At 35.0% G+C, this 23,557-nt stretch overlaps 2 protein-coding genes across 4 annotated transcripts in view; one reads left to right on the plus strand and one right to left on the minus strand.

Moving 5' to 3' along the window:
• LOC136338794 (uncharacterized) lies at positions 1-9,973 on the minus strand. Of its 2 annotated transcripts, none has more exons than XM_066281514.1 (19): positions 9,901-9,973; positions 8,900-9,190; positions 8,691-8,848; positions 8,454-8,633; positions 8,127-8,382; positions 7,806-8,072; positions 7,492-7,758; positions 7,299-7,439; positions 6,368-6,534; positions 3,877-6,316; positions 3,640-3,825; positions 3,314-3,482; positions 3,044-3,256; positions 2,679-2,886; positions 2,183-2,482; positions 1,935-2,128; positions 1,573-1,887; positions 814-1,521; positions 1-411 (listed from the first exon to the last, which is right to left on the minus strand). In XM_066281514.1, exons 1-19 carry the CDS (start codon positions 9,901-9,903, stop codon positions 32-34), a joined length of 6,843 nt encoding a protein of 2,280 aa, XP_066137611.1. In that variant the 5' UTR covers positions 9,904-9,973; the 3' UTR covers positions 1-31. The 2 variants fall into 2 exon arrangements, with proteins under 2 accessions (XP_066137611.1, XP_066137610.1); XM_066281513.1 differs by having other exon boundaries at positions 2,183-2,503.
• An 8,396-nt stretch (positions 9,974-18,369) lies between these two features.
• Positions 18,370-23,557, plus strand: part of LOC136338750 (uncharacterized) — a 31,890-nt gene continuing 26,702 nt past the window's right edge. Inside the window, exon 1 of one of the 2 annotated variants that reach the window (XM_066281420.1) lies at positions 18,370-19,735. In XM_066281420.1, coding sequence (XP_066137517.1) covers positions 18,402-19,735 — 1,334 coding nt within the window. In that variant the 5' untranslated portion in view covers positions 18,370-18,401. The remainder of the gene's footprint in view (positions 19,736-23,557) is intronic. The other variant, XM_066281419.1, reaches the window with a different exon arrangement.

A 23,557-nucleotide genomic window follows, 5' to 3' on the forward strand; every position in this document is an offset into this window, starting at 1 on the left:
TATTAAATGAAATTAATGGTTATTCCAAAGGCTACAGATAATTATAATCCTCACCATCATACACGGTACTTTTCACAGGGTCGTCGATTGGGAAGTCTTCGCCTATGTATGGTTTATTGAATTGATCAAGAAACTCCTGGATTTTCTCCTGGCTGGACAGTCCCAAAAAAGGCTTTTTATACTGTTCTGCAACGTTCATGCTAGTTCGTTCTGTGGGTTCCGCCTCGTTTTCAGTCAGATTAGTAGTTCGGTCAATAGAGGAAAGATTTTGTGTTAACGATTTTGCAGATTTTATGTCTGAAATTTTTAAAGTTGAGGATTGTGTTTGTTCCTTGTTTATTTGAAGAGTATCGGCAGATTCTGTCGTCACTGGAGGTAAATTGGGACGTGCAGAGGGTTGGTTGGTTTGAACTGAAAAATATATAGAGTCAAATTAAAAATTCATAACGCAAAATTTAAAATGAAAGAAAATTCTTTGCTGATTCGCGTAAAAATTCCAGCGACTTGGAACTCTGGAATATGAATTAATTTGAATGTCGAAACTCGTGAAAGCTAGATGAGTATATTTCACCAGTATAATGTACGGGAACGTTCGTTTCAACAAAATAAAATTTTGTTCAAATAATTTATTTTTATTTCTAGGGAGGTCGTTTTACGTTGGGTCTTAAATTATTCGCAGAAATGAAAATAACACTTTCCACTTTTGTGCAAACGATTATTTCTGTCAAGTCTGTGTCCCAGTAAGTAAGTTCTTTTTTTTAAATCAGAGTTTCGTTTCTAGGAAAATAAAAATAAAAATATATAAATACTTACCTGATTTATTTGCTGGTGACAGTTCGACTAGTTCTTCAAAATTTTTCTCAGTTTGGTTTGCCGCATTCAATTCTAAACTTTCGTTAAAATGTCTCTCGAACAGCAATGGATTTATTGCCCCCAGTAAGTGCCCCCCACTCTCCCCACGTGCTTGACTTAATGGATATTCCTGATGCGGGAATTGCTTGTTAAATTCATCCACATCTTTATGTTGCTTTTTAATATCTCCCAGTATTGCATTCACCATGGGCACTTTTGGCAAACGATCACTGAAATTGTACTTCTTTAATTCACGAACTTGTGGTATTGTAACGTTCAAATTAAGAGGAATGATTGTGTGTACATGAGCTTTTTTATTTTCATCAATGCTGTTTCTCTGCAACAGCTCATCGTCTCCGTTTTCCCTTAGAAAATCGTCAAGAACTCCCTTGGGAGTCTCTCCCATGAATGGCGTCATTAAAGCCGGGATTAAATATAATCCGACAGTTTCGTTTTCAGAGTTAATTCTCGAGCTTAATTGAGGCATAGAGATCTGTTCGAAATTAATATCGTCCACTTCTTTCGGAATATCATCTGTGACCTGTGCTTTTGAAACTTCAAGAGGAAGTTTTATTTTTCCGTTTTCTTCAAACATTTTCCGTATTGTGGATTTTGACAGAGATGCTTCACTTGATTTGGCTGACAATTTCTTCTTGCCCAGAAGATAATCTGAAATAATTAATGAAAGGTTTTCATTCTATCCGGAGTCGTTATATATACCTTTATTGCTGGCCGCCAGTTTGGCTTTGGAGCTTCTAAGTTTCTCATCACGTTTTCTCTTTCTTTCTTCCTGTTGGCTGGTCAAGATTTCCTTCATTTCTTGATGCATCTTATTGAAAAAATCCTTAAGGTTTTTCGCTCCTACTGATTGCTCTACCTCATTCAACGACTCCAATGTTTCTTCTACCTCTCCAATCTCAGTTTCTTGATTCGGTCCCATTGCCATAAGTCTGTATAACCCGGAAGGCGTTGACTCCAAAACGATTTTATGTAATTTTGGGTCTGATAATTCAGGTTTAGATGCGCCAATGGCGTCTGAAATTTTTATTGTATCAATACATAATGTATTTACTCCGGAGTACCTAAAATCTGTCCCATTCCTACAAATGTCTCTGGTTGTTCTTGTACAGCAGCCACAGTACCATGTTGAAAATCTAACAATTTTGGAGCAAAAATTATAGATTTATTCTCTAATGGGAAAGCAGGATGAGAAGTTTTCGTAGCTAATATTTGTTTTTGCCCAAAAAGTATTGGAGGCTTTGTATTCAGAGCTTGTCTGTGGGCAAAGTTGAGATTGTTAAATATCCATTCAAATTATTAAATCAACCACCTGGCATCATGAACGGCATCAGAAACATGCAACACCGCGTTTTTCCCACTATTCACACTTTCTTTCACAATGCCCCCTAATTTCTGGAAAGTATCCGTGACCCCAAAAGAATCCCCATTTGGAGAGTGTATTGGAAAAGCCTCTTCACCACGTGTCCTCAGCATTTCTTCATTTATAGCTCCCAATTGTGGGTTCTGATTAGGTACTTTCGATATCTCATAAAATGACGGCACTACGACATTGCTTGGGGGAATCTTCGCTGCGGCCATTACAGAGTTTTTGGTGTTACCCAGCATGTTCCTCACATGATACAAAGGAGCCCTAGGATCATTAGATGCAATTAATTTTGTTCAATACATAGGGCGTCTAAAAAGTATTTAAAAATAGAGATAATTTTTTTTCTCCCACATTTCATCGAAATTCTCCCTGTGGTAAGTAAAATTAGAGGACCTATCAATATTTTAGATCACCCTGTATACAAAATAAATTTTTTTACTTAGGGCTTTCAAAACTATGCCTCAATACAGCTCCCATGTTGTCAAAAGTCTTTGGAATGTCAATTCTTGTGTTTGGATCTACCAAAAGTTGTGTAATAGGAATCACATCTGGGATTCCTCGGTTACGTCTGCTGGTAATTTTTTCGTCAGTTACTGCCAGCTCCTTACGATTTTGTAGATCTTTGATAATGCCGTCTCCAATGAAACCTAAAATTGAGACAGAATCATGGGTAAGTTTTCCGGCTGTGCGTTGTTTGAACTTACCTAAGCGATTTTGATTTGGGAAGGAGAGAAAACGATGTGTTAAAAACTGATAATTTTATTCGATAATAATTTAGAATGTAACAAAGTATCTAAGCCTTACTTATCATTAATAAATCATCATCACCAGTAGCTTCTTTTTGGATTTGACCAACTTTTTCCCGTTGTGCTCCTAAAATCGTGTCCAAAGCTTTTTCCACTGGTGATCTACTTTTTCTCGCATATTCATGGTGTACTCTCTCCCATTCTTCGTGGAAATTGTTACTCTTTGCTTGGAATAAATGGGGCGAAGCTACTGTCGGGTCGCTTTGAGATTCTGTAAAAGTGATTAGGCTTTTCTATTGTAGACAAAGATCACTTTTTAATGGTCAACCTTTGGAATTTTTAACTTGTTCAGGCTTCAAAGTCCTGTCGTTATGCAAATTATTCCCAAGAATTTCCTCAATGAGGTCTTTCTCTTGCTTGATGAAAACGTTCTTTTCATCCTCATTCAGTTGTTTCATTACGTCCTCAAGGTTACCTAGAAGGTTCGTGGAGTTGCCCTGAAAAACACAAGAATGCGAATAATTTTTGTGGATAATTACAATTATGTCGAGAAAGTAATCTGATAATTTCCCCGTTTCAGAACATTTTGAGACGCGAAATTTAAATATTATACACTACAAACATCATAAGTTCAATTGAGTATTTTCACCTTACTTTATCACTAGATTGTTCCTCATTTTCAGCTAGAACTCCTGTAGTGTTTTTTTCTGTTACTGCTTTAGCATTGGTTGAATTCATCATTGGAACTTCAGTGATATCTTCTGTTTTATTGAATTGTTCCTTCGTAACGGGAATAGTGAACTGACCGTTCTCAATTTCTGAAGGGGCCATCGTTGATGTCTTAAAAGAAACAACTTTACACGAAATGAAAGCAATTATTAGATAACTTACAAGTGTACTTTGAGCAGCATTATTTGATGTGGACATTGTCGTTGGTTTTGAGAATTGTTTTTGTTTATCTTCTTTAGTTTTCTCCTCAGAACTCTCTTCACTGGAATTGGGTTTCAGGGGAGATTTTCTTTTAATAATCGAACTAATGTCTGTAACAGTTTCTCGGAAATGTGGAACTGGCATACCAACAATTTCGTCTTTATGGTCCTGTTTTGCCGCTTCTTCAAGTTTATCTGTTGTACTTGCTACGATAGGTGACGGTCCAACAAAGTTCCCAAAATGATCATTAGGCTCATTTCTCGATATATTATCAGCAAGTTGCGTTTTGTGCATTTCTTGATCAATATTGGAAAGTAATTGAGTATTGTGAATATGGGGCATTAATGATGAGTCATTTGCCTCTTGCATTGGTTTTTCACTATTATTTTTAATTTTTGTCCCTTTGGGAGGTTCAGTTAAGCTTGTTTCAGTCCGAACTTCTTCTTCAATACTTATGTCATCTGGATTAATCATTAATGTTAAATTATCATGTTCTTTGGAGTCGATGTTTCTTTTTCTGAATTGAGCATCTTCGGATCTTGCTCTTAAACTTTTCAAGTTGGTATTCAACTGATCCATTGCGTTACCAGTATTAGCTCTTAAGCTAGAATCTTCAGGCTGGACAACTTTTGAAATGTGTTGAGGGTCACTGAGTTTAGGCTCTGGGTGTGAATGGAATGTATTTGAGGGCAATAGAGATTTAGAAGGCATGACAGAATGTACTACATCTGAATCAAAATTGAATGTCTTCTGATTTTCTGAATTTGTTGCAGGCAAATTCGGGTTCATAGTTTTTTCAAACGTATCATCTATCCCAAATTTCTTAGTATCAGCGGCTAGTCTAGACATTGTAGGTTTAATAACTGAATGAACTAAAGAGGCTAGATTTCCTGAGGGGAAGTAAGCATTTTCACCCAGCGAATTCGCTTGATTTTCACTCATCATCTTTTTCTCGTTTGGCTGCATCCTACTGCTTTGATCTAAAACAGAATGCACAATGCCTGAGGCCAAGTTTAATCCCTCTTGTTCGCTTTGATTGATATTTTCTCCTTTTGAACCACTTTCTCTTTTGATTCTCATTTCTGACCCTTCTAAAGCATCGAAACTTTCTCCATTTCCATCAATGACTTCTTCATTTTCATCATCCCTTCCTCCAGCCTTAATACTTGAATCCACAATATTTTTAATAAAATCCATTGTGTTTTTATCTTTTCCTGCTACTTCTCCTCCATTAAAACTCCGCCGTTTGGGCTGCAACATTGATCCTAGATCTAGGGCCGAATTCACTATTCCAGAAGCAACATTCAGGCCACCGAAAGCGTCATTATCCGAACCGTGAGCCCTGGAGAATCTGCCCTTTCCACTCTCAATCTCGTGTGTCACATCAGATTTTGACAAATCGTTTAACGGTGTTGCATCTCTAGCATGGGCGTTGACAAAACTGCTGGGACCCAAAACTTGGAAAAATTGAGGTGCTGCCTGGGTTCCACTGGAGGCTTGCGCTAAAGCTTGGGAAGCTGCCTGTCCGAATCCATTATTAGCACTTTGACTAATTGCTTGTGCATTTGCCTGTGACTGTCCAAAACCAAGATCATGGGAAGAAGCACCGGCTTGAGCAAATCCATTAGTATATTGCCCAAACCCAATTCCAGATTGTGCTTTGGATTGAGTGTCTGCCTGACTGAATCCTCCTCCAACAGGACCAACAGGATTCAAGCCTCCACCTGACAAGGCCTTTGCTTGCGCATTTGCGTGGCTAAAGCCTCCCCCATATCCATTAAATCCACCTCCTCCATTAGCCAGAGCATTTGCTTGAGCTTCAGTTTGACTAAAACCTCTTCCATATCCATTAAATCCCCTTCCGTGATTAGCCAACGCTTTTGCTTCAGCTTCAGCTTGGTTAAAACCTCCACCATATCCATGGAATCCATTTCCAGCAGTAACTTGTGCTTCTGCTAATCCTCTGGTCGGACTGAATCCGTTAGCTTTAGAATGGGAAAATGCATTTGCATAGGCTCCTGAATGGGCGAAGTCGTTGCCTATATGTACATTCGGTATATGTTCATGGGAGTGAGTGAGTGTGTGAGTATGGGTGTGAGAAAAACCACGATGGTGGTGATGGGGGTTGGCAGATTTCTCATAATAAGGTGTTACTTGTGGTATTTCATCTATATATTGAGGATTTGGTGGTCTCACATATGAGGAGACTTCATCCGGAATATGTAAGGTGTCTCCATGAGGATGGTAAAGTAGAGATTCGGTAGCTTTGGCCATTTTCTTGTTGAGTTCCTCTACTTGCTCCATTGTATGTTGGTAATATTTGTTAGGATCTATTATTTCGGGCATCAAAGGAGGAGTATAATATTCGTTAAACTTTTCTTTGCCATCTTCATCCTTGCAGCTGAAATTTAGTTTTTTAATAACAAATATGTAGTTTGAGAAAAATATTTACCGCGGATCAGCTTTACTGGCCAAAATGGGATCTTGGACCACTCTCATTTGTGTTTGGGGGTCTGTTGCGACCAATGCCATGTTTGAGTTTTGAGGAGGTGGCGGAATGGTACCAATTGGAACTTTATTTTCAGACACTACGACTAGAGGATCTTGACTAGCCGGGGTCTAGAAAAAATAAAGATATGGTAGGGAATAAATTTATTATTACTATAAATATTTTTAACGGAATTTCCCAAGGAAAATTGTAAATTTAAACAACCACGGGCTTCCGTTAGAGCGCTACTAAGAATTTACTAAAGTTATGTAAAATTGCAAATTTTCAGAATTTTCTCGAATATTCTCGAAAAGTTTAATAGAAACTTCCTATCCTTTAAATTTAGAATGTAATGTCAAAGCAAAGCTCTCTTGGGATTTTGGACTATTCAAATTAATGGACTACTTTTGATTTCTCTCGAATGGTTGTTGACTTAGAGAACTATAAATAATATAAGCGTACAGTGCTATTGTATAAAATATTTACTAAAATAATGCACGCATGAAGCTTAGTATTGCATGTTATGAGTGCTTTTTCTTGAATGGGTTTTGACAATATTGATGGTTCTTCGGAAACTTTCTTCGATTTCTTTTGAAAATGCTTTCACCTGCACAACTCTAGGACCTACGTCAAGAACTGACGAACAATCCCGACGCATGCGATGTTGCGGAACGCGACTTGGCCGCGGAAAATCAGTTCAATAAAGATTTTGAGGAAAATGGTTGTTTAACAAATTTAATTTGTAAACTTGCCGAGGTATAATCACATTGTACGTGAACAGTTTCATTATGAATTTTGGTCGGTAACTTAGAAGTGTCTCGCCAATAAATCGTGAACAAACCGGTATTCTATTTTTCTTTCAAATTGTTATTAGGAAAATTCATCTGAGTTTTACCTGTTGCGGAACCTTTCCAACTAATTCACCATTGTTCCGTGCATAATATTCATTAGGGTGATATTGTGATCTCAATTCGGGTTTCAAATTTCCTTCACTATCCATATGAATCGGCAAGTTTGGTTCATTAGTGATCATTTCCTGAAATATAGCGTTTACACTTTGAAATCTAAAGAAGGAGAATATTAGCTACCTCTGGAAGATCACCTTGGCGTGAATAGTAACAGTTATTATTTCCATGTCCACAAGAGTGACCATTCTTCGATTTCCTCACTTCTGTTGTGGCCATTAATTGAGGATCAATTGGAGTTTCTAGTTCTAATATACTTTCTCCATTTCTTCCATAATAGTGCATGCTTCCGTGCTTCTTTTTCGATTTCTTTTTATGTGTCCTCGCTTCCATATCTCCAAACTCAACCCATAAAGGAGTCATCAAGGTTGGATCACTTGGAATCATCTCCTAAAATATTAAGGTCTTGCATTGCAATAAAACAACCTTAGACGTACCTCCGGTAGACCACTTTCCCGTCCGTAGTAGGAGTTGAAATTTTCATGAGAATGTTGCTTCTTTGATTTTCGTACTCCGACTGGAATAATAAATTCAGGATTTAAAGAAGTTTGTTTAAGATTTTTCAGCAGACCTTCTCCAGTTCTTCCATAATCGTAGTAACTCCACGAGTGTCCCTTATTCTTCTTAGATTTTTTAGTAGGAGACCTCTCTTCTGCATGCGCATTAAACTCATTTTGTAAGGTTGGCTCGGCAAAAATAATATGCTAACACATTTATGCTACATATTGAGAATACTAAGAAATGACATTTTAACTTACTTCTAGTAAGTCACTTTCTCGCCCATAATAGGAGTTGGCACTCCCATGTCCGCGGGAATGTCCCTTTTTCGATTTTCTTGCTTCCATTGATGGTATTAATTGCGGGTTCATAGGAATTTCTTCAGGGTTTTCCATAATCATCACCGGAGCGTCGCTGCTCCTTCCGTAACTACTATGAGGGCGATGACGGTGTTTTTTCTTTTTCGGTTTCTTGGAAGTTCTTTCTGAGAAATCTTCATTGGAAAGTGGGTCAACACTAAAATGTCCAAATTAAAACAAAACATATTATTAAACAAAGTGCATGGGTTGAACTATGGGATTTCCTACAAATCGTTAGGGTGTTCATCAAACGTTTCATTGGTTTCGATGTAGTCTTCCTCATTGTTATTTAAAGGATTTGCCTGGTTTACAATGGTGTCATAAACGTTCCTTCCGATGAAAAATGATCCTGAACCTTTGTCATGGTTTAACTGAGAATTTCCATCAATGGGAATATTTTCATTATACCTTAAAAATTATTCAATGGAAGTTTTATTTTATTTTGCAAATTTTTTACAGCCTTACGGTTCTTCTCTTCGCACATGTCTCATCGAGTTGTCAACGTTCGAAGGTGTGCCAAAATTATTCATATTCCATAGATTTTGGAGTGTCGTCATAGATTCCACTTCTTGATTTAAATGTGATTTGCGCTTAACCAAGTCAGAGCGAAGTTGTTGAGATTCCTGAACATGAAACCTATTTCTAAACTCTGTAGAAAAACGGAGTTTGCTTACCATGGGCATTTGCACTGCTTGCCTTCTAGTCCTTTTAAAATTGAAAGGGCTATCGTGAATATTTAAATCAGACGAATATTTTGTATTGGGTATCAGTCGTTTGTGGAGGTACCTAGCATTATTCCTCGCCAACGCGGTTGCAGCTTTAGTTCTGGCAGTAAGGGCACCAGCCATTAACTTCGCCTTTTGTTGTTGGGCTTTTGCCAAACTCATGATCAGTGTTGGTGATAAGAGAATGCATATTGCCGGGAGAAATACGTAAGTAGAAAGAATTATCTGAGTGTACAGTTTCTGCAAGCAATCAAACAATTTGTAAAAGAAAGTAGTGGAGCACGAGATCAAATCTACTCCAAACTGGAAAGTTACTTTCCACACGTGTTAGGTGTTCATAGTATTTTTATTCCTAGGGTTAATTTACTGAAACCTGATCTGGGCTAAATGAACATTTACTCTAAACCTAAATTTTAATTAACTTCCCGAAGCGAGTTAGTAAAAAAATATTTCGAATTTTCCGTAAAGCAATAAAAATGAGTATGCGTTTTATAAATCAAAAACTGCCTTCCACGAGCTGCTGTATATTAAAAATCCATTGGCGTATCTCAGGTAATTCTGGTGTTTTGTCGTTTTAGGAAAAAAAATTCATTTTATATTCTATATGAACATTTCTGGCTTTTTATATCAAATTCGTTTTCATAAAACATTTTTTAAATTGAGAAGCACACTTAAAATCATCACATTTTTCGAATTAATTGGAGTAACTCCACTTTTTATTCATTGACATCTTCTAGGGTTTTAATCTACTACGTACTTTTTTTTTTCTATGAATAAAATTTTATTATTTCTAAGTATCGCTTGCTAGACAAGAAATTCTAAGACACGCTCTGTCTGCATATCTAATTCCAAAAAATGGAACTAGAACAGTTTGCAGGATCTACGAATTTGACGTTGTAGGTAAACTTTAACAAAACTTTTACATTTATTATAGCTAAGTTCTTACTTACCATGCTTGTATGGATATCTTGTATTGACACATTACAAACTCATGCATAACTAAATTAATTTGTGGCTGGACAATAATTTCTGGCCTAGAAAAATTGCTTACCTTTAATGTATTAAATTGTTTATACAATAAGTAATTGCTTACATAATATTAAAAATATAACATAATAAAAATTGTTTAAAAATTTAATGTAATCTCATTGACCGACTTTTATTTTATCACACATTTTTCAAAAACAATAACTTTTGGACTTTTTGTATTTCTTGTTAAAGTTCACATATCACAGAAATAGTGAAATTGAAACATATTTTGTATATACATATGTATGTAGCTATGTGGCTAAATTTTTGCTATTAAACCCATATTTTTATTTGTTTCAGTATTTATTTGTCAACTAAGACTAAAACGTTTCTTAATGACTTATGTTTTCTTTTATTATCGCGTATCTAATTTCTTTCTTCTTCGATTAATACCGTTTCGACACATGATCCCTATGTGGTTCCTACGCAGAGTACAACTGATTTTTTCTGGCCATATTTCTTTGATACTTTTGTTTCATAAAACCAGTGCTTGGACATTCTAATATAAAGGGTGATAATTTAAAAAAGTCAAGGGACTATCAGCAGCTCTCAGTCAGATGTTGGATGATAAATAACTAATGCATGGGTTAACCAATGCCCTACGTATATGGTCTGGCACCTATCACCTCTTACACATCTAAATTATTTTTATACAACTTTGAACCATTTATTTGTAAGAACTCGCCAGTTACTGATGTATCTGAAAAGTTTTGTAGTGCAGTTTGTCGATTCCTATTTATGGAGAGTTTTCATGGGCGCTCGAGGAATTATCCGCCAATGGTGACGCTTTTCAGAGACACGAATATCGCGGACGCGGACAAACTCCATGCAGAAAAACAGCAAAGATTTGTTCTTTGAAAACTCATACTCAGGCCTAAATCATAATTCTCTGACAGATTAAATCGGAAAATCGTAATAATCACGAAATTTGAAAATGGACATAACTTATAATGAAAAACCATGAAAGCAAGTTTTAAATGATATTTTTGGAAATCATTTTTTTATTATCCCTTGTTGTTGACGCGACTACTGTTCTATTTCACACTCGATTTTTTTAAATTAGGATAAGATCGTTGGCGAATTTCCAATGCAAGATGAAATCGGGAGGCAATGGCCGCGCACATATTAGTTCGGGAAATCGGTCCAGGAAAACTCAACCTGTCCAGGAACAAACTTAAGGAGCGTACCACAAGCTTGTTGCAATTAGTTGTATTATTATTTGCAATCAGGCAGTTTTATTAATTCATACAACGAAAAGGAAGTTTTTGTGGCATGACTGAGGCTTACCTCAGGTGAGTTTTATTTTATGTTTTTTTAAGAATTTTTACTTTTCCAATGCGGATGTGATGTACCTAGAAAAATAATAGTTTTAATTCTGATCATGAATTGAATAAGTGTCGTGGTGAAAACACACATTGATGTTTTGTGGTTTTAGTAGAGTACACAGTCAAGTATATTGATGATAAATTGTCTGACTAGTCAACATCACTGGATACTAGGGAGGATCTATATCTTTTTAACCTACATATTTTAACACTTTTTATTAAGTACTTAATATTTTTGTTAAAGGCTAAGACCCTGGTTATCAACTGTGTGATGTTCTTCTGAGTTTTACTGTCCCAAACTCTAAAATAAATAGAAGCTTCGTCCAAAAAAAAAAGATAATCAGTTTTTTAGAGAGAAGTAAATGACAAATTAGAATAAAGGATGCTCTAAAAAAATTCTGTTCATTTCAGAAAAACAATAGTGTAGGGCCCATCATGTGATCAATTCTTACCTAAGTGCAAGAAATCTCATAAAATTATCACAAAGGGTATACGATGTTAATGGATATAACGTTATTTACAATTTTGTTACGCATTGAATAATTTGCTCCTCATATGTTAATACCGAATAAAACATTTTAGTCAAAAAAAACAATAGATATACTGTCGTAAATAGCAAAAACTATTTACATATTTTAAAATCAAATGTCCTAAAAATTCATTAATTTTTAGTCATATGACTTCCAAAACTTAATAAAATTTTCTGTAAAACTCGACTTCAACTTGTTTACAGCTTGAACTACTTGTCAAACCACTAACACTTATGGTTCTAAATGGTCTTCTCACAAATAAACAGTATTTTAATTAACTTGTTGTATAATAATGATTTATACAAAAAGTAAATAAACAGGTTACAGCCGAGATTTGTGTAAAACGTTTTTTCAACTTTGAACACATTGTACTAAGAAGGTGAGGATTAATTTCTATGGCTATAGATGATGAAAATATCATTAGTTTTACTATAAACTGTCAGTAGTGTGAGTGGATCATTTTTTTCCATCGCTAATGAATAAAAAGTTACTTAAGGTGCTGCTGCCAATCGAATAATTGACTCCTAATACCGAGTGTCCAAATGAATCCTGCACATAGGATATTAACATGGAAAATCGGTTTTTATTCTTTTGCGGCAAGTCGTGAATACGCAAAAAATAAAAACCGATTTTCCACGTTAATATCCCATGTGCAGGGTTCGCCTGGACACCCGGTATATTAAAATTAAAAAAACTACCGTTAATCATCTCGATTATCGTTCAAAGGCACTTATACCCCTATTACGCGATTATGGGTAAAAATTGTATTGTTGGTACTTATAGTTTATTCTTAAACTATAACGTCACGGATCAGAGGATTCATGATCACACTTTAAGGTCGGTTATTTTAGTAGACTTTTATTTAGATTGGAGTCTAAACATTTTTTTCTGATAGAAAGCGCTTTTAGTTTATGGTTCACTAACCCGTCTACCCATGTTTACAATTTCTCTAAAAACATGTTGTAAAATGTATTTTTACCCATGTTGCGCAGCGAAAAAAAACTTGTTTAATTAAACTAGAACATATAAATCGCTGATCTGCACAGATTTTTGCCAAATTACAAATTGCTTTAGTCCGAATAAAAGTGAGGTCAATGTATTTCGAGTTCAATTAGGACGTCTGACGAGCAATTTCAATTTGATTGCACTATATTCCAATGTACGTCAATCTTTTATATCGAAACGTGGTTTATTAATTGGAAGCATCCTTGTCCATGCCAAAGGAGCCGTGATTATTTTTAAATTGCCAGCTGATCTAAAGGAGGTCGAAGTCATTACACGTTTTGCGAGGTGATTGATAGAAAACTGAGTACTGCGTTGGTGAATGTCTATTAATTTTAATCAAAAACAGGGCCAATTCTAAAAGAACGTAGGCCGGTACTGGTGAAATGTCAATCGACTTTACCCAGCTTTTAACAACTGCACGGGACTTATTAATAAAAGAAAATTATGCGAAAGATGCAAATTATATCAAATTTTATATTATAAGGCCACCTGGCCGAGCGTGTACTGACGCACAACAAAACGAACACTCCGCCCAACCAATTGTATATTTTTGAGTGATTTATATCTAATATAAATTAAAATTTGGAAGACTTATGATTTTTCCGTTGTGTGGTAGGTGTAGAATTCATAAACTCCAGTAGAATAGGAAACGAAGTTGGCTCCAGATTTATGTGGGATTAATAACGATCCAGACGAATCAAGGTTTTTCATATTAACGTTTAAATTTGTAAATTTCGACTTAAGAACAAGATTTCGTTTGCCACTGAAAAACTCAACTTTTTACTGGCTGCTCCGGATAAGAATGCACTTCACAGGTATCTCGTTAACTATAGGAGATAGGGAAGTGGTTAAATTGGAGAAAAGTTGGGCCATTCTGTATTTTGCAAAATCATGTTTTGAAATTTGAAAAATTCCGAATGGATCCGAAGTTATTTGAGAAAACCCGAATGTTCGTGATCTTTTTTTCACTGTTTTCTGAATTTATTTCAAAAGATATGTTAAAATAAATTTGACATTCTCATTGCCACTTTTTCTCCTTTGCAAAATGGTGTTTTAAGATTTTTGATCCAACGTTTCCTTTCTTCGAAACCATGATCAACTTTGTTGTTTTAAACGAACAACTAATTTTATTTTACGCTCAAGAAACTCTTTTCTTTCTGGTTGTAACGATATATCATACTTATGACTTATTAAATGGTTTACTCCAAAAATTCTCACTCTTCGTTTTCAAATGTAACGTAATTGTTATTCGACATCATGAGTGGCTTTAAAAATAATTTAGTTAGGTCTGTCACTTAGTAAACAAAAAAATAACACACAAAAAATTGTTTGAAATTATTTTTTATTTTAAACTATTCCATCCTCATTCTCCAAACATAAATAATACCGATTAATGATTTCTTCTATAACACAATTTAAAATATTAGGAATTATCTTTCGTATTGCACGTCGGACTGCAACATTCAATTCGTCATTTTGAAAAACCTTACAGCAGGTTTCATAGTTAAGGAATCCTCAGAAGAAGAAGTCCATTGGAGTAATATTGAGAGTTCGCGGTGGCCAATTTAAGGGATCTTCACAATAAACTTCTTTTTAGCTGAAAAATCAAAAATTATTCCGTAAGTTTCTTAATAACATTCACTGCATTTATTTGAAACTAAGATGTTTTTCATCTGGATGCTAAAAGTGAATATTATTTTACACTTTCCTTACAGTAAATAGTTAATTTCTCGAAGAAGAGAGTTAGTCGCTTAAACGAACAGAAAAATGAGCGTTTCCTTACTTAGGCGAAGAATAAGTGTCCTTTTACTGAAACGAAGGATATTCGGCTTTATTTTAATTTACTTCTTTGAATAGAGAAAATTGTCTCTTCGATTGTTTCATTACATTAAGGCCTTATTTAAGGTCGACATGATACTTTTCATTCCAGGATTATATTCTCTTCTGTATAACCAGTTTCCCACATTTTCAAAAAAGATTTGGCGTCACATTTCTTTACAGTTTCCCTACAGGTTTCTTTCTTTATGTGAAATTTGTTCAAAAACAGAAAATTTCATATTCTCGACGATATGGCGAATACTATTTTATGGATTAGTTGTCACCATAATTTGGGTCAGTAACTAAAGTTCTGGAAACGGCAAATTTTATGGGTTTCAGAAGAACGACTCAAGTTTAAACTCCAGAATTCAACAACAAAAATTGAGAAATACGAAAATCGGCGAGTTTCTGTGGATTTTGTCTTAATAGTAAAGTTTCTGCAATTTTGTTTGGTAATATTTAATAATAATAATATCTACGGATAAACGATAACCAATAAAAAATCAACCGCCTTCATCAATTTTTGTTGTTACTTTTCTTAAAGTGGCCCTTCCTTGAGATCGAAAATGTTTTAGGAAAAGCGTGGGATAAAAATGCCTTCAGCTGCTTTTAAGACAAGGAATCTTTTTATTTTAATATAACGTTACTGTTGACATTTTAACGTCGACCTCCGCTTAAATTAATGTAAAAGGAATATAATTGCCAATAAGAAACTTAAGTTTTATCCATATGAAATATAGAAGTATGTACATACATAGAAGCCCAAAAGTTGCGCATAAATTCGTTTAAAATTGAAGGAAATATTTTTCATGAATATGCTGAAACAAGTCAATTTTTTTGTCATTTTTTGACGTATATAGGGGTACCCATGTAGTAGATAAAGGTACTTTTTCATTTTTTTCTTATGGAACTTCATGAATATTTTAACGGTTTTGAGTTCTTTGTGAAATTCTGAACATACTTTATGTAACATGCCCATATCTAAAATCTCTAACTATTGACATATGTATTTGCAATATGGTAATTAAAATAGTCTGCTAGATCGCCTGATCTCACCCCTATGGACTTTTTTTTATAGGGCTATAAAAAACATGGGATTTATTTCAATAAATCCAACAATATAGAAGAGTTAAAACATAAAATAATTTGAGAAGTTCAATAAATAAATACAACAACAAATAAAAAAATACATTTATCTACTAAACGGGTAATCTTAATCAGTTATTCTGTGAGGAATATAAAGCGTTTTCTATTCGAATTTTGAGCTTCTAATTTCCATGTTAAAAGCAATTTTGAAAACACTGGCCTCAAAATGAATCCAAATAATGCGATCATAAGAACCATGTCATTATCAACATTTTTTTAGCGCTTCTAAAACCGCGATTCATCGTCTACGAATTATCATGTCTTTGCCGTTGGAAATCACTGTAAATCAGATAGGTAAAGAAGTATTTTAGACGTCAGATTGAATTGTGTGATATGTCTTAATTCGTTTTACTCACTTTGTCGGCAAGAATTAGAAATTTACCGTTTCTTCCAGAACCATATTCAGCAATTATAATTGTTAATATGCACTGATAATTTTAATACCAAACCAACATTCGGAGGCACATTCCATTAGTCATTGTTACGAAATTCCTAAAATGCTAACGAGATTATTCTTCTGGGAACGTGGGCACTTAATGCACCACATATATGTACCTATATGAATACTTCGAACTTGATCTGGTTTAATGGGACCACGCCCGGATTTTGGCGCATGTACTACCACGGCATTAACGGGGCCATAAATTCAGTAGTCGATTTAAAATATTTTAATCTTGAGTTTTTCGCAGCGACCATTGTTCTTTAGGCTCAGTTTTCCACCTTTGTGTTAATCTCCACCTGCAGAGAAACTAGAGATTTTGATAGACAAACAGTGAAAGAAATTTGAGAGTTAAGTCCAGGTCGATTTTACATCCAAAGTATACAACCAGACTTCATCGCAGGATTAGTCAGAATCTATTTTTGTAAAATTGAATTAATGCCGTTGAACTTGATTCTTATTTCAATACTTCATACAAACACATTATTCATACCTTGGAGCAGTTAAAGATATTATCTTTGAGTCGATGATAATCATCTTGCCTGAAGGCTATATCAAAACCGAATGAAATTCCCTACACCAACCCAAAACCGCTAAGCACTTCCTCTCTTTCAGCCACCCACTTCCCATTCTTCGGAAGAATTCCAAGAACTTTTATCTGCAAACCATCCGGTTGGATGAGTAATCTTCGATTCAGGTAAATCATCCATTTCGATGCGTTTTCTCAATGATTTTACCACTTAAGAGTGACGTTCGTTTTTACGCAATTCTGGGTTCCGGATTATACAGAACTTTATCATGTGTTGGGATGGTTAAGAAGCAGTTCATTAACTCTCAGTAGAGCTTTATATGGAAGTAAAAGTTGGAAAAAAGTGTCTCGGGGGACGAGAAAGCGAAACTGATCATCTTTGGTAATCGAACATGACTTGTTTGCTAAATTTCCCATTATAGTGGTACTGCCGGGACCATGTAAACTTATAAACGAAAGCGGACTTCAAATAATAGCCATATATTATTCTGTCTAATGTATGTGAGGTAATGTACGCGAGAGAAACTCATTATTTTCTTTAACTTAATTTCTTAAGCCCCTCTGGTAGTGGGAATTCTCATTATCTGCCCATACCCAAGAACAATATTTTCTTTTATGCAATTACTTCATGTAGAAGGGAAGCTGAAAAAATGCAGGTTGAAAAGTGCAAAACAAAAAAAGGAGCGACAGACAACAAAGCCTAGAGCCAAGTAGTCGTCTGAAGAAGGAGGAAGGTTAACGATTTTTCCGGGAAAGTAATCGATTTTGTCTGTGTCTTTGTCCTCTTCGTGAGGGGAAAGAGAGACGGAGGCGTGGAGCTGGAGTTAAAGTCAGTAATCGAATTAACCGGGTAGCTGTAGACGAGCGGGTTTGCGCTATCCTTCTTAGCAAAGTATCCGCAGTTTTATCACCAGACACCAAACCTGTGGAAATGATTTGACTAAATAACTTTCCTGTTTTCATTACAAAAGTACTACGTAGTACAAACGTTAAAAAAAAGGAAATTCAACTAGTTAACTAAAATCTGCCAACCTGGCCTTTGTGTAAGTTCCAACACAGAAAATTGTATTGAAATGATCAAAAAATGATAATTTTGTGATATTGGAAATAATCAATTAATTAATCAATTAATATGTTCTGATATCTCAAAAACTATTCTAAAATATTATATAGAATCTGTCTAATTGATGTCTGACTTTAAGTTAGGATATCTTATTAGGTAATAGTTTAATTTGTGCTGAGTAAAGAAAAAAAAATAGTATTTTAAGTAATTTTAAATATGAGCAGTCGGATTCACGCCGAATCTGGAGAAATATGTTTCAAATTCCATCGTGAACATGTTCCGTTTTCTCATTTCTTGATGTATTTTGGATATTTTTAGGCTTGCCTCAACTGATTTTCGATTTAAAAGTTTTCTGTTTAAACAACTGTACCTAACCCCAATCGAAGCCTTCTAAACGTAAGAACGTTTCGTCCAGAGTGTAACTTCAAATTAGATAATGCTCGAAAAACGCGATAAAATCCGCTCGTCTAATAAACGCTCGAGAGGTGATATCATCTAAAATTCCGGTCTGAAACGGCGCGTCCAAGTTCGACTATACCGATTTTCGCATTCGCATTTTATCCGTCTATGGTAAAAGTACCCACTGACACTCTCGATTTCAACCGGCGACTAAATATGTCGACCCTGACGCGCACTGGACACAATAAAAGGCCCCAGTACAAAGACTACGTGTCCTTTTTGGACAGTTACCGAAACGGCAAAAAGGACGATCAAAACAGTGTTGTGACTTCGGACAGTGGAGTGAATTTCAGCCTTAACAGTTCGGCCAACAACTCTTCCAGCAGTATCTTTTCCGATATTAGCAATGAAGCCTCCTCCAGGTACGCAGAACCGCAGGGAAAACCTCCGAAAGTTAGGTCAGAAGTATTTATAGAAATTAAGGACCCTGCAACTGCGAAGCAGGTTTTCGCAACTGAAACTTTTAAAGTGGAGATTGTTGCTCCTAGAGATGAAATGGGGAGGAGGGCTAGAATTTTTGAGAGTCAGGCTAAAGCCCCTGCGAAGCAAAGGAGCTTTAGACAGAACTCAGTGGAGGAGATGGCAAAGAAATTTGAGGGGCCCATTCAGCACGTAAATGGAACATCGTATGTGAAACCACCTTTGAAGCGAGCTTCAAGTATTGGAAAAGTTTCCCAGGTTTTTGAAAATGGTGTTCAGCAACAGCACAAGAACTTCAATGCAGTACCTAAGCCATTCCAGCCCCCAAAACTTAATCTTGAACCCAAATCTAAACCGGAAATTTTATCTCCAAAACCGATCCTCGCATCACAACATTTTTCAAAGTTTATTCCAGATCCGCCACCTTCATATGCAGACAGTGTGGATTCAGCTTTATCGTCACTTTCAATTTCTCCATCACCCCCACAATGTATCAGCCCACCTCCAATTTCTCCACCGCCACCCCCTCCGCCGCCAGCAGACCTCATGGCGTCCAACCAGAATAATTCATCTTTATTTTTTCCACCTCCTCCCTTAACGCCTGCAAGTTTAATTATAAAATCACCGATCCAGAAAAGTTTAGCACAAGTCCTTCCAAGAATACCACCTCCACCCTCACCGCCAACTGCAGCCACTTTGAATCTTGTCCAAAAGAATCCAGAATATCTTGGTCCCCCTCCAATGTCTCCTCCACCACCTCCTCCTCCATTGCCTCCTTCCACCTTCAGGCCAAATGCTTCTCAACCCCAGAAAATTGTTTCGAACGGCAGTTCTGGAGGGTCCAGACCAATACAAAATGGTACCATTAATAGAAATGACCCCAGGGTTAAGAAGGCTGTCTATGGGGCTTTGAGGCATATGTATGGGGCATATCACGATCAAGCCAACGATTATTTGGCGACTCTGCCGAAGAATAGGGTGAGGAAGAACAATGGGTTGGACAGCATCATTGATAGTATTGCGTAAGTAGTTTTTGTTTTTTATTTTCGTTTTCTTATTAAGTTTTTTTGACGATTTGGAAATTTTGTGGGCATTTTTCATGGCTATAACAAAGTTAGGTAGATGAAAAGATATACGAATCAATGGCGTAGATTTTTGCTGTTTGTGAAAAAATTGGTGTATTACGTACTGCGTTCCTTTAGATAACCCGTTTCGTGCAACGCAATGGCTTTCTAATCTTCCAAAGAAGAATATTTCAGTGATTTTGGAAATTTCCGTTGATGTGCAACCGAACTGAAACTAAACACAATTATAAAAGATGGAACAAATTGAATCTCATCATGGATGAAGAAATTTTGCTGATTGAAATAATCATGTTCGTTGCGTCGAATTATATATCTGTCATGAAACATATGATAGATTCAGAAATCTTTTGTTTTCCAATAAATAACCCACTTTTTCATCGCTTTAAAACTCCCAGGGAAGAATCGAAACGAGATCATTTTCATGACAATAATGGGATTTTGCACAAAACTGTTATCAGAAATACGTAGTATTCAAATGTAGTCTAGTTTGGATGATCATTTGTTAAGGTTCCTCTCTAGAAAATCGGCGTTTTTTTTTTGAATTAATTTTTTGAACATGAAAAATTTGGATATAAAAATTTCAATTGGCGCACTCTATATACAGAGTGTTCCTGTTAAGAAGCTCTAAGTTAAGTTAAATATTCGGATTGCGGTTACTGCATTTATTTTTTTTAAATTGCTCAACCTTACCCATTTCGCGTAATCAATTTAATATTTCGTAATGGAAACGTCTACTGGTCACAATATTGAAATTGAGTCAGGTCTTAAAGTGGATCTCCGTCATCATCACTACTGACTAAAACTTTAAACACATTAAACTTAAACAATACACAAATAAATGTTCAACAAGTATTTTAATGACATGTTTATCAGTCGAACTTCCTAAGCATCCATTCTCGTTTCGAGTAATTATCAATCACATTCTTAGTCATATCTAACAGATTATTTCCCATAACGAGCATTTGGAATTTCTATTCGATAACTGTTTCCATCAGCAATTAGTAATTTCGAGTAATAGAGAGGAAGTTGTAAAAGAAACATTTCTACTAAGGTCGTAGTAGTACCTCACTTTATAAAAATTCACACGTCGATAACAAGGCTATAGCATTGACTTCAAATCTGACCGCAGCGAGGGTCAAACACCTATATTTGGTTAAATTGTTATGGGTTGTGGCCTTTAAATGATATTTCTCGTCTTTAAACTTATCGCTCCTTTTATTAACATACTAAATCTTTTCTTTAAAAATCAAACATTTACTTCGATTAAAAATAGGCCTAAAAAATTATAAGAACGCTAATATCTACAGGGTGTCCCTTATTCGACATTCAATATTAGGATCTCAGAAATCGTAGGAGCCGATTAAATGGAGGCAAAGTTATGTCTTTATGAGAGAAGTACTTTGATTTTTCGTTTTTTTTTTTAATTTCGAGTATTGCTGGAGATATCCGAAAAAAAAACTGATAATTTCTATTTCCTTTTCATTTTTTGCCTTAAATTAAATAGAGACATGAAAATGGAAAATGGTTTCTTGAATCACTTTTTTCAAAGCTACACTATAAACATTTTTTTTGGAAATTACAACGTTTCGATTTCTCAATACCATCAACTTCTTTTTTGAATAGAGAACTGAATGTTTTTTTACGATTTCGATTAGTCATTGATAATTGAGAAACAACCATATACCACACTTGCGGATTTGCGATGTTTAGATGAAACATATAATTTGTATTTAATTTTATTATTTGTGTTCTTTTCAGAAATAAAGAAAATATTTTTCTTGAAAATTATGTTTTAAGTTCTTTTAGTATGTACTTAATGAGTGGTATTATTAGCTTTTATAAAATTACTTTGAAAATGCTTTTTAAATGCATGAACAACTAGAATGTTTAAAATATATTTTTTAAATCTTGACAATTAATATATTTGATCCTAGAGCTCGCAAATCGGCAGATTTATCACATGGTTATTTTTCAATTATCAATGACGAGCTGAATTCGTAAGAAAACAATCATGTTCCTATTTTAAAAAATGTTGATGATGGTATTGAAAAATCAAAACGTCATATCTCCGAAAAACTAATTTCATATTATAGCGCGGAAAAAGGTGCCTCAAGAAAGCATTCTCCATTTTCACGTTTCTATCTAATTTAAAGCCGGAAAAAATAAAAATAAAATTGGAATTCTCGTTTTTTTTGCGGATGTCTCCGGGAGTAATCGAAACTTTTCAAAAATTAAAAAGGCAAAGTTTTCTTCTCATAAAGACCTAACTTTGCCTCCATTTAACCGATTCAGTATCTCCCACTATTTTCGAGATCACCGAATTGAGGGTCAAACATGGGGCATTTTGTAGAGGGTGTTCTTCATTCAGATATTTTTGAAATTCCAAAATTGTATCATCCCTACTGAATTAGTCTGAAACATGGTTGAAAAAGACTTTAGAAAGTGACCCAATCTATATTACAAGGGTCATAATAGTAAATCATAGATTATTCTATTCAATGAGTTCCTATAGTGAAAGGTCAAGAGATAATTTAAATAGATGACTGATTCATAAATCAGTTTTCTTGGTCAGTTCTTCTTAGTTAATTTCCCATGGAAACATTAAAAAACTCATCTGCTATTTAAATATTCAAAATTGTGAACTGAAATATTCTGCTTACATTAAGACCTAAGAGAAACGCCGTTTGAGCGAAAAGAAGCAATAAATAATTTTCTATTTCTGCGAATTGTTATTAAAGAATAAGGCTGAATAATCGTATTTAAAACGTTGATTTTGTAGATTGAGATCTATACCTGGCGGTGTGAAAGTTTCGTTATATATCATTGTCAATTATAGATTTATTTAAGGTGTTTCTAGTAATAATGGATTAAGAATTAATGCCTATATACTCCCACGTCGTAGTCAAATTGAGGAAGTGAACTTCAAGAAGTATTTGGTTTCTTGGCTATTATTTAGTCTGGGAGACATTTTCATTAATTTCCAGTTAAAATTGAGCCTTGTTAGAAAATAGTTAGATTTGCAACACTGAACAGATCTCTCATATCCTTCTTTTTTAATATTTACTCACTGGATCTTATTTAATGCGTAAATATGAAATAATGAGCTTCCCAGAATCAAACCTTGAGTAATGCCTACATATAAAAATAATTCGGGGTATAGACTTAGAACTTCCTCAATGCTTAATTCATCCAGAGGTTCAAGTTTTCCAGAATGTGACACGAATTTGATTTCCAGAGACAAGCCTTGTCCAATGCTAGTATTGCTCCGCTCTCTATAATAAAACTTTGCATATTGGATATCATTTTCCAAAATCGGTCACTATGGATTTTTCTTTTTTTTTTAAAGGCGCTGTGGAAAAGAAATGTGTTACAGTATATAGGGTGTCCTCAAATCAGTTGGCTAAAATCATTAGACTTATTAGTAGGTCAAACTGTACAAAATATCTGAAATTTTATGCCCCTATATATTTTAGTAAGGAAATATTTTTAGGATATAATTCATATGGCAAACTATTTACTTTTCATTGACTGTTTCGCCGTTTACATTTAGCCACCCAGTTTTGGGACATCCTGTATAAACAAACAATAATAATATGGTTTTAATTATTGGTGTCTTCATTTTTTTTGCTCGGTTTAATAGACCCCAATATTTGGTGTGCTGAATGGATGTGAAGAAAGTTTTCTTACTTTTTTTTTAACAGTTGAACAGGTTAATAATGGCACGTATATGGCTCATTATTTACTTAAAGAGCTAATTGA

The sequence above is a fragment of the Euwallacea fornicatus genome, chromosome 4 (assembly GCF_040115645.1).
Source record: "Euwallacea fornicatus isolate EFF26 chromosome 4, ASM4011564v1, whole genome shotgun sequence".
Taxonomy (NCBI): domain Eukaryota; kingdom Metazoa; phylum Arthropoda; class Insecta; order Coleoptera; family Curculionidae; genus Euwallacea; species Euwallacea fornicatus.